The sequence below is a fragment of the Monopterus albus genome, unplaced genomic scaffold (assembly GCF_001952655.1).
Source record: "Monopterus albus unplaced genomic scaffold, M_albus_1.0 scaffold264.1, whole genome shotgun sequence".
NCBI classification, from domain to species: Eukaryota; Metazoa; Chordata; class Actinopteri; order Synbranchiformes; family Synbranchidae; genus Monopterus; species Monopterus albus.
In genome coordinates, this window is record NW_018128144.1 from 1320579 (window position 1) to 1332581 (window position 12003).

The window sequence follows — 12003 nt, forward strand, 5'->3', positions numbered from 1 at the left end:
GGCTGGCCTGGGAACGCCTCAGCATTCCCCCGGAGGAGCTGGAGGAAGTGTCTGGAGAGAGGGAGGTCTGGGCATTTTTGCTTAGACTGCTGCCCCCGCGACCCGGCCCCGGATAAGCGGAAGAAAATGGAATGGAATGGAATGGAGCCAAGAGGAAGTAAATATAAAGAGAAGAGCAGTGGCCCCAAAACTGAGCCTTGCGGAACCCCAGATACCAACGGGGTGAACGAGGACTCAACATCAGCAAAACCAACAGACAGCGTCCTATCTGACAGGGAGATATTAGGATGTCGTGGTCAACTGTGTCAAAAGCAGCTGTCAGATCCAACAAGGCAAAAATCACATGGTCACCGGCATCTGTTGCCAAGTAGATGTCGTTAAAAACCTTTAACAACGTGACTCTGTACTATGCCGAGCTTTAAAACCAGATTGAAAAATCTCCAATACATTATGCTCATCTAAAAAGGATTTCAACTGTATAAAAACCACTTTCTCTAAAATTTTTGAAATAAAAGACAGCTTGGAAATAGGCCTAAAATTATTTAAAATAGAATGATCAAGACCTGGCTTCTTAAGCAAAGGTTGCAAAACTGCATGTTTACAATGTCAAGGGACAACTCCAGAGGACACACTGTTATTAATAATAGCCAGAACCAGCGTTCGTATACAAGGAAAGAACTCCTTAAATAAGGTTAGGAGGAGATTGTTCATGACTTTCACCAGTACAGTTTCTGTACTATGATGGACTCTAAATCCTGACTGAAAATCCTGAAACAAGTCATTCTTGTGCAAGTGTTCACATGCAACAGGTTTTTCAAGGATTTTAGAAAGAAAAGGAGAGATTGGATATTGGTCTATAATTAGCTAGAATACCTGGGTCCAGAGTAGCCTTTTTGAGTAGAGGTTTAATTACAGCAACCTTAAACGCCTGCAGAACATCTGATCTAATATGGACGTGTTGATTTGGGGTAAAATATCTTTGAGCAGCCTGGTCGGGATGAGGTCTAAGAGACATGTTCACATAGTTGTGATTTTATTTGTAAAGAAGCTCATGAAGTCATTACAGCTGAGATCTAAGGCAACATTAAGATCAGCAACATTGTGGCTCTTTGTCAGCCTGGCTACAGTGCTGAAAAGAAACCTGGGGTTGTTGTTATTTTCCTCTATCAGTGATTAATAATATGTAGTTCTGGCACTACGAAGGGCTTTTTTATATGTTATTAAAGACATAAAGATCTGTAACTTCTTACTTCTAAACTCCGCCAAAACTTAGAAATCTGCTGTCTAACCATAGTTACTCTAGATGACATAGCTCTGACCTCCAGTACTGCTGTGAAGAACCTTAGAGTCATTTTTGACAGGGGATGTCCTTTAAATTACACATAAACCAGGCTTCTAGAACTGCCTTCTCTCACCTGTGCAATATTGCAAAAATCAGGAACATCCTGTCTCAAAGCGATGCTGCGAAACTGGTCTGAGAAAACTGGTTTTTCCTCCCCACTGTCACCATGTGCTTGCTCAAGGGAGGTCTGTTGAGTTCTTCTCTAATACTGTAAGCTCTAGACCTTATATGTAAAGTGCCCTGAGATGATTTTTGCTGTCATTTGGTGCTATACAAAACAAACAAACAAAAAATCCAATAAATAGAAAGGAATCATCACAACATATATGTGTTAACAAAAAGCTGTCTTTTTAAAGAATGACCAGACTTGGAGACAAATTAACGTTTTTTGCTTGTTTGTTTTTTTTCTTCAGGTTTCATGTTTATAAGCCCAGTATTCACTTATTATATTGTGGTCTCTACCAACTTGCGAGAAAAATACTGGGCTCTTTAGCTGCTAAAGGAGTGTAGATTAATCAGAACCTTTTTACTAACAACAGGTGCCTGCTGCTTGAAACAATGCTGATGAATGCAGGCTTAATCAAAACAATAAAGTTCCAATATGCAAAAACCAAAACAATTTGTTGAAAAATGTCACAAAGCTTCATAAAGCTTGTATGAGGGAAACTGTTGAGTAAGATTATAAGTCTCTGTGTTTTCATTACATTACAGTGCACATGTTGGACAAAATGTTACTACTAAATCTGGATGAAAGCACTTTTAAGGTTGAGGGCTGCAGGTGATTTGTCTCAATTACATTAAAGACAAGAAGCAGCAGTAAGCCAGCCCTATCTCCTAGAAATGATGTTTACATATAACAAAACTGCAACAGCAAATATGGTTTGCAGGATGGCAAATTTGGTCTGACTGGTGAACATAGTGGATTATTTAGCAACAAAAGATTGTAACGAACCTGAGAGCAGAAGTAAAACCATATGCGAATGCTTTCACAGTTCAGGGACGGAGGGCTCTGTTCCTCCAGTAATGCTTAACATCTTAGAACCCCTTATCTTTTCTTTCACTTTCTCCCTCAGCCTGCAGGATACATAAAACTGTCATGATTCTGCCCCATCCACTTCCTGCAACAAACTCTTATTCTGTAACTACTTCCTGTCCCCAGCTCACCCTGACACCCGGGAACTTCATATCATCAACCACATTGGTATCACCTGCTACTCAATCATTCACACCTGCTCACCACAGCATATAGCAGCTCCTCACCCTGTGGAGAGCTGCCAGATTGTTCTATACATCAGCTAGACTCTCCAGCCTTCTTTTCCTCAGTGCCTTATTATTCTGATACCGACGCCCTGCCTGTACTATTGACCTGAGACACTGCCTCATCCCTTTTGTTGGACTGCTCTCCTGGTAACAACACCTTGCCTGCACTACCGACTAGAGATCTGTTTTTCCTTCCCTGCTGCCCCGCTGGAAACCCTGACCGTAGACCAAATTAAGTACTACTCTTTGCCTGATCCCTCCAGACTGTTTCTGTTCCTATCTGACTCTGTTCCTGAGGAAGACATTAAAATCTGTTCTGCTGCCCCAGCTTACTGGCTCTTTAATTGGGTTCACACCTCCACCTTCACGGGAGCTCCACACACCCCTCCCTGACAAAAACTTCTGTTTTGACAACAAGTGTGGTTCCAATGGATGGGATGTGAAGATGATGTGGCACCTAGCTGGAGACAGCTGTTTATGATCCAAATAAAACCACCGGCCCGTCTCGCCCGCACCGTCAGGGAGGTGGAGCGTGAGCACGTGCGATAGGACTCGAAAGATGGTGAACTACATTATGCCTGGGCAGGGCAAAGCCAGAGGAAACTGGTGGAGGCTCGTAGCAGTCCTGACGTGCAAATCGATTGTCAGACCTGGGTATAGGGGTGAAAGACTAATCGAACCATCTAGTAGCTGGTCCCCTCCAAAGTTTCCCTCAGGATAGCTGGCACTAAGAGTCTCGCAGTTTTATCTGGTAAAGCGAATGATTAGAGGTCTTGGGGTCAAAATGATCTCAATATATTCTCAAACTTGAAATGGGTAAGAAGCCCTGCTTGCTGGCTTGGAGCCGGGCGTGGAATGTGAGCCACCTAGTGGGCCACTTTTGGTAAGCAGAACTGGCACTGCGGGATGAACAGAACACTGGGTTAAGGCGCCCGATGCCGACCCCAGAAAAGGTGTTGGTCGATATAGACAGCAGGACGGTGGCCATGGGAGTCGGAATTCGCTAAGGAGTGTGTAACAACTCACCTGCTGAATCAACTAGCCCTGAAAATGGATGGCGCTGGAGCGTTGGGCCCATACCCGGTCGTTGCCGGCAGCAGGAGCCGGGAGGGCTACGCCACAACAAGTAGGACGGCCGCCGTGGTGAGCATGGAAGCCTAAGGCGTGGGCCCGGGTGGTGCAGCATAAATTCAGATAAAAACTGAAATGGAACATTGCAGTCATTGACTAAACAGCCCTCAACAATGCATGTTAGAACAAATGCCATGATTTACAACAATTGGTGAACAGTACCAAAAATATAAAACATTTTATTCACTCTCATTGAGAAGCAGTACCTCTGAAAAATGCATATCTCAAATAATTCTGACACTGGATTGTGTATTTGGATGGGCCTGCCTTTTTACACAACACTAGGATGGATAGAATTTAAGAGTATGTGCACCGCAGATGTACTTTTTGCAATTGGCGCATGTGGTCTGTGTCTTGGAGTTCTTTGAGGGTCCACACACTTCGCAGCGCTTCCTCTTTTTGCCAGTGGCTGCTGGAGGTTGTGGTTGTGTGGGTCCTGCAGGTGGAACAGCAGGGATCCTCCTGTATCCTCCTAATGATGGCAAGAGAAGCTGGGTTCCTGGGGACATGTCTCCTCTGTGTGTGCGGTGTCACAAGTGCCTTGCCTAGTTCCTCCAGAAAAAGACATGTTCTTTGGAGCTTCTTCTGTTTCCATTCCGGGTTAAGTGCCATCCAGATTACGAAGGCATTGTATGCCGAAATATCTAGGACGTTCAATAAAATCACAAGTGGCCACCGTAATGTTCTTCTTTGGCAGCTGTAGCAGGATAGCAGCTTGTCAAGGTTGTCAACCTCTCTTTTGGTGGCATTGTAGTCAAGTATGACCTCTGGCTTGTGGTCCTCCCGGCTGCTGATTCTCCCATCCCTGCTCATAAGCATCACATTTTTGCCCTTTTTGGGTATGTAGAATACGAGGGCAGTGTTGGCCGTAAACACAAAGGTGGAGGAATGGACTGGCCTGTTCTTTACAATTAGAAGCTGAGGTGGGAGCTCAGTCCTGTTTTTTCTAATTGTGCCAACCATTGTCAGCTTTCTTTTGAGAAGTTCCTGTCCCAGGCTGTATGTAGTGAAAAAATTATCACAAGTGATGATGTGCTCACTGAGGCCCTGTGTCAAATCAAGAATAACCCATGTCCCCTGGTTTTTCTCAGGGGCTCCTCCCTCTGGCTTCCCTGTATAAATTTGCATGTTCCATGCATAATATGATGTCGCATCACAGGCAATCCGTATTTTTATCCCATACCTTGTCGGTTTGGAGGGCATATACTGCCTGAAGGGGCAACGGCCTCTAAACCCCACAAGCCGTTCATCTATTCACATTGGGCCCAGGGTTATAGAGAATTGGAAGCCATTCCACCCACTTGTCCCACACAGTACGGATGGCTGCTAACTTGTCCTTCCTCTGCCTAGCAGGTCTTGATTCCTGATCATCAAACCTGATAACCCTGGAGAATATGTGGAAGCTCTCCAGCGACATTGTGGCTCCAAAAATCGCTCTCCCTGTCTCAGCATGCCCCAGACTTTCAGTTGACTCCCCTCTTGATCTGTAGACACCCGCAAGCATGAGGATCCCAAAGTAGGCACGCAAATGTATGTGGTCCATCTCTTTCCACTGCTCCCCAAAAACATGTCTTCCCTCAAGATTGGTCATGTCCAGAATGATTTTCTGGATTGAGTGAGGAATCAGCAGTTCAAATGATGACACTATATCATGAACATGTGTCACAGCCATTCGTGTGGGTCCTGGTACCATCCTTATTTTGTTAGCAGCTGAAACAGGGGCTTCACCCATCGGAGATGAAAACCATTCAATCTGGCCATTCTTGGATGTAGTTGGCTGTGGGGCTCCTCCAGCAGTGGGATCTGTAGTTTCTTCTGCTGCGTGCTCTGAGTCCTCATCATCCTCAAATTCACTCTCATATTTAGAAGTTTCTTCAGTATTGTCCTCATATTCCAAGACATCCTCTTCTTCACCTCCACTATCTGTCTCACTCTCTGCTAAAAATAGCTCTAAGGCCTTCTGAGCAGTGTACCTTTTGCTCATGGTGCTGGACAAATGAAGATGAAATGACACACTGCAATCAAGAGCTATTTATATGTAAATATAATGTATAGTCCACGTAGGTTCAGGTCAACAGCTTTTTTTTCGTTTGTCAGTTTTCTTTTAGTAAAAATCTAAAAAAAGGTCAATTTGATCTGGACGCAACACTAGGGTTAACCCTTGTGCCCTACTTAAATGTACTACCCTCTTTTCGTATTCTTGCCATAAATGTGTACACTCAAATCAATATTTTTTCTGCTTTTTTTTTCATAAATCTTTTAAACATCAAACCAAAAACTCAAAACTACAAAACACTCAATCATTCTCAGGATTTTAACCCCTTAAATGCCAGTTAATGATTTGAATTATGAAAGAAAAACACCAAAAATGAATTATTTTCCATATAATAAATAGGAGGGTGGGGTGTTGGTGGTGAGTAGTCTTAGATATGTCAAAGATTAGCAACAAAACTGATTTGATTGCTTCAGTATTTTTTATGTAGCACCAGATACTCCCCCCTGACACATTCGTGGCCAAAAATGCCCCACTGACTTCCACTGAAACCACATTTTGTTATCTCACTCCGATTATAGTATAAAACCATGCATTCTGTAATGTCAGTATTTGATTTTGAAGAGAAATAATGATATGACATTTTTACTCTATTTCACCAGATTGAACCCTTTCCCCGTTGTAGACTGATGCATGAAATTTGTGCATTTTTGCTATATAATGGAGCCGTCTGACTACCAGGGGGCCCCAAGAGTTTTGTGTGTGTGTGTGGGTGGGTGGGTGAGTGTGTGTGAATCTGTAAGCACGCACTGATAATTTCAGTGTTGAAAAAAGGGTGTGTTTTGAGGGATTGTTCAATGTGTCTTTGAAGAGGTGCTTGAGTAAAAACATGGCCTCCTGCCTTTGCTGTACTCAAAACCAAAATGAATAAGAACTGTTAGTGTGTATATGCACCTGGCTGCCTTCACAGCCAAAGATAAACATGCAGCTTGGTTGAGGCGTCATTTTATTAGCAAAAAAGGAGAAAGACCTGGAGCAAAAAGAGGTAGCAAAAATGAAGAAGCATTTCAGTGCAGAAGAATGTGTGTGTGTGTGGGTGGGTGGGTGAGTGTGTGTGAATCTGTAAGCACGCACTGATAATTTCAGTGTTGAAAAAAGGGTGTGTTTTGAGGGATTGTTCAATGTGTCTTTGAAGAGGTGCTTGAGTAAAAACATGGCCTCCTGCCTTTGCTGTACTCAAAACCAAAATGAATAAGAACTGTTAGTGTGTATATGCACCTGGCTGCCTTCACAGCCAAAGATAAACATGCAGCTTGGTTGAGGCGTCATTTTATTAGCAAAAAAGGAGAAAGACCTGGAGCAAAAAGAGGTAGCAAAAATGAAGAAGCATTTCAGTGCAGAAGAAGTTTTAGAAATGGCAATGAAGCCTTTACCTGCCAGTGAGCTACTTGGAGACGATGGGGGAGGGGAGTGTGACCCTTCCTCTGAAAGTGTCAGGTGCTTGAGTAAAAACATGGCCTCCTGCCTTTGCTGTACTCAAAACCAAAATGAATAAGAACTGTTAGTGTGTATATGCACCTGGCTGCCTTCACAGCCAAAGATAAACATGCAGCTTGGTTGAGGCGTCATTTTATTAGCAAAAAAGGAGAAAGACCTGGAGCAAAAAGAGGTAGCAAAAATGAAGAAGCATTTCAGTGCAGAAGAAGTTTTAGAAATGGCAATGAAGCCTTTACCTGCCAGTGAGCTACTTGGAGACGATGGGGGAGGGGAGTGTGACCCTTCCTCTGAAAGTGTCAGAGGCACTCACAGAAGTGAAGGACTCCAATGGGCATTCTGTCAGATTCCCCTCCCCCATCTTCAAATGAATCCTGCAGCTCACTGTGTGCTTACAGATTCACACACACACACACACACAAAAAAAAACTCTTGGGGTTCCCTGGTAGTCACACGGCTCCATTATATGACAAAAATACACAAATTTCATGCATCAGTTTACAATGGGGAAAGGGTTAAATCTGGTGAAAAAGTAAAAATGTCAAATATCACTACTTTTCTTCAAAATCAAATACTGACATTACAGAATGCATGGTTTTATACTCTAATGGGAGTGAGATAACAAAATGTGGTTTCAGTGGAAGTCAATGGGGCATTGAAAGACAGGCATATAAAACATGCATAGGTTCAGTATGACTGAACCTATTCAGTAATAATAATTAATAATAATTAATAATAATTTAAATTAATTCCAGTCGATCCACCACGAAGCTGGTGCTCAAAAGGTAATAGTTTTGTCTGCCAAAGTGAGACAGATCTGCTACAAGAACTAGATACTTCCCTCAATAGTTACTGTAGACAAAAACACAACTAAAAAAATAAATGTTAATTACAAACACAAAACCTAAAACTATGTTAACTTTGCACTATGAAAGAACAGTTCTTGTGCTAAGCTAGGCTACTTTACTCCTGGAACTAGTTTTATAATTTGCTATCTACCTCATAGACCCTATTTGTTATTTGTCATATCAGGGAATAATTAAGATTTTGAACTTTACTTTAAATACTTTATTTGTACCTACAGCAAGGAATGCTAGATAGAAAAATAATGAATTTTATCTCCACTTATCATCACACCTATCTGTATGCTTCAACTCGTCAAAGCACAATGCAGTGTACTTTACTTGTCTTTCCAGTGTTATTTTTCTCCCAACTTTCCTTTTGTGTCCATCTCCCATCTCTGTCCTTTGCTGAGCTGGTCATTTTGGAAGCGTAAAATCCCTGATAAAGGCAGCTGTAAAAAGCTTCACTTGCTTTTGATGAGAGTAGTAGAAAATATGCTTGCTTTGCTGAGTTTAGCTCATGATCTTCCTCTATTACAATGCATTTGATATGTTCCACTTCAACCGGGAGTGCTTTAACTGTGAGCTTTTTTTGACCCCATCACTTAATCTGTCTAATCTGACAAAGTAACAAACTAGGATTACATTAGAATAATAGACCTAATTTCCCATTTTAAATCTGAATTAACAGTCAGATGTTTATTCTGACTTTATTCTTGTTATATCCTCAGAACAGTCTGTTATTCTTTCTTTGTTCCTACTTCATTAGCTGACATCATTAGGTTTCTTTTGTCCTCTTCCAGATCTAGCTCCTTAGTTAATCAGGCCTTCCTGCCTCTTCAGCTGTTTCTCTCACACCATTGCCAATCTGTCAGCATACTCTGTGCTTGCCTCCCCTCCTTATTTATGTGTGATAGACTACTTCCAATGGGCCTACCCTTTTTGCAACAATGGCCTCAGTCATACTGAACCTATTCATGTTTATATGCCTCTCTTTCCCCAACCCAACTTTCCTATCAAATCACACATAATTGCTTTAGTTTACTTTTCTCCAGTTGCACTTGCTTGTTTTCTTGACCGATAGAGAGCATTACTCACAGTAACAGATGGGATTTTTTTTCTACATTCTTGTTTGTTCTCCTGCAATCACATACTGATGGGATTGTAGGAGCAAAACACATTCCTTAGACTCTTTTTCTGTTCCTTCATTTCCTGCCAGAGCAGCCCATTTAATGCTCTGTATAGGCTCTATTTTATTATAAAGCCTCTTCCGGCTCTTTCAAACCAGGAACTCACAAAGACGAAGTGGACCACTTAGATTTTATAAAAAATAACCGTGCTGGTTACAAAGGCATGCAGTAAAATTACTACCACCATTTCCACCACTGGCATAGAATTATGAAAATCTTGCTACTGTTGTTTCGCGCATTAATCATCTCAATCATTTGGTGTAAGGTGGTACCCTGAGCTGTTTTAAAACAAGTCTTTTTCTCATATTGAAGTTCTGATAGTCAAACATGTTTAGCCCTGACGCTGTCCTTGCAACAGCACAAAGCGTCCGTGGAGGAAAAAGACTACACTCCCCAGCGGCGTAATGCGGTCATGACGATCATGTGGTCTGTCTGCCCCCTAACAGGAAGTGTCCGCCGGGGAAAGACCACACTCTGGAGCAGCTGTCACATCGAGGGGGCGGAACAAGGTTGAGGATTGGTTCACACCGGCCGTCACATTATGTGATGAAAGTGTAGTGCTATGCCCCATGTCCCGAGATGAGGTTTAAACAGACAGGTATATTACACGTTGTAGGCGGACACGTTGATGACATTGTGGAAGACGGCCAGCAGGCAGTCATCAGCAGCTGTACATGCTGATCACCTTGTCCAGGTTGTCCACGCCACCTTTGGTGCAGTTGTAGTTGAGGACAGCGGCCGGCTTCCTGTCGTGGCGCTTGCCGTTGACCTCGGCCCACGCATGCACTGTGCTCAGGAGCAGCACACCTTTGTTCCTCCTGGTGAGGTAGAACACCAGAGCGGCGTTGCACGTGAAGGTGAACTCAAGACGAGAAAAACTAGCGGCCCCTGGTCATGAGCAGCACGGGCGGGATCTCTGGCTTGTTCTTGTGCAGCATGCTGATCAGGTGGAGCCCCCTGCGCAGAAGCCACCGGCCAAGCTCATAGGACATAAAGAAGTTGTGCACATGACGGTGCAGTCCTGCAGCCCCCCATGACATCCAGCACGATGCGCATCCCCTGGTTCCTTCCACATCTTCCACATGTAGCTGGTCTCAGCATTGCAGGCGACTTGATCCCGTACTTTGCCGGCTTGCTGGGCATGTACTGCCAGAAGAGACAACGGCCTATTTTGGATGAGGGGGTGGGGGGAGAGTAAAGTAAAATGAAAAAGATTAGCTTTAGCATAGCATTTCATGGGGCCTTTGGTGTCGCTAGCCCAAAACAATGAAAAAAAAAAACTGCGAAAGTGAATCTCGCTACTGGGGTTTAGTTTTTTTTTTTTTTGTCCACCTCCCCAAATTCATGGTATGGAGGTGGATTCAGGTATCATTCATTCACAATACCTCAGAAGGATAACAGCTGCTTGACCAAGGTCACGTGAGGCCCTGGGTCGCAGGAGCCCACATGTTCCAGACCTCCCGCACAGCTGCCAGCTTGTCTATGGCGCACCTCACTGGTCTTGTTTCATGGTCATCGAAGTGCAACAGCCTGCCATAAATGTGAAAGAACTTGAGCGGTGTAGTGGTTAAACACAAACAAACAAACAGACTATAGTAACAGTTAATCTACAATATGTAATGTGAAGTAAAACACATTAGAATGGGATATAGTGTGACTTACAAACAGCTGCAAAGACACTGACCTTGTGTACTTCCAGAAGTGCGTGTGCTGTTCTCAAGAGGGTGCTGGGCATCTGACTTCCAGCTATTCAAAGCATCTAGTATCTAACATCCCCTAAAAAGGAGAAGCTAGCAGGGTGTTCCATAAAGAGGGAGTAGCAAGTCTAGCAAGTAGCAAGTATGGATGCAATTGGAGAAACAATGATAAGAAGCGAGAGATGGGAATAAAGTGAGGAAGCAGAGTTGGTCAGGGTGTGTGCATTCGGAAGGATAGAAAAACAGGCAGATCCCGGCCTGGAAGGGACCGACCTGACTTTGGATTCTGGACTCTGACTGACTGTACTGTGGCCACAATAACTGACTGACTGTGACAATCTTCTTATTTAATACTGTACCTATTTCATTGTAGGAGTGATTCTATTCATCTGTTCCCTATCTTTCAGATTATTGAATTATCTTGCAATTTACTGACCTGTCCAGTATTATTGTAATATTAAATAATTATTGGAATTGGGATAATCTGCCTGAATTAATTTAGTTCAGACCCTACCCACTACAGTGAGATGGCGGCGCGGAAGACCGGCCTTCTGCTCTCGCCGTGCCACAGGCTGGCCACGGCCTCGCTGCGAGACCTTTACTACCCACCAGGATCAGCAGGCCCGCATAGGCGTGCAGGTCAGGCTTGTCCATCATCCGCCAGGTGTCAGCGTATCTGCGCTGGCCCTTGGGGCTCGTCATCTCCAGGATGACATTCTCCATCGCTAGTGTGATGAACAGGTGGAACACTGAGGCAATGTCACAGAGAATGGCTTGCTCACGCCTATGGCCAGTAGCATTAGGGCGTAGCTCATGGGTTCCCAGGGCAGAGGTATTCATTGCACAGCCTTGGAGGGTTTGCTGTATGCAATGGAGGACCACGCTATTTTTCCATCTTTGGACAGGAAAGTCTCTTTTTTCTCGTCTTTGTCTGAAGAAGAAAAAGGATTGTTGCACGCCAGGTCGTACTCTTTATCATCATTATCGTCTTCTTCCATTGTCCTCGTCATCCAAAGTGGAGCGGTCGTAGAAAAGACTGGTTTAGAACCTGCAC

General features: G+C 43.6%; 1 protein-coding gene across 1 annotated transcript in view; it reads right to left on the reverse strand.

Annotated features, from left to right (window-relative positions):
* Positions 1-11789, reverse strand: part of LOC109972646 (piggyBac transposable element-derived protein 4-like) — a 19954-nt gene extending 8165 nt beyond the window's left edge. The window contains 5 exon segments of the mRNA XM_020621653.1: positions 4058-4988; positions 4990-5721; positions 9927-10070; positions 10260-10398; positions 11546-11789. Of these exon segments, the coding sequence (XP_020477309.1) occupies positions 4058-4988; positions 4990-5721; positions 9927-10070; positions 10260-10398; positions 11546-11789 (2190 nt within the window).
* Between the last annotated feature and the right edge of the window lie 214 nt (positions 11790-12003).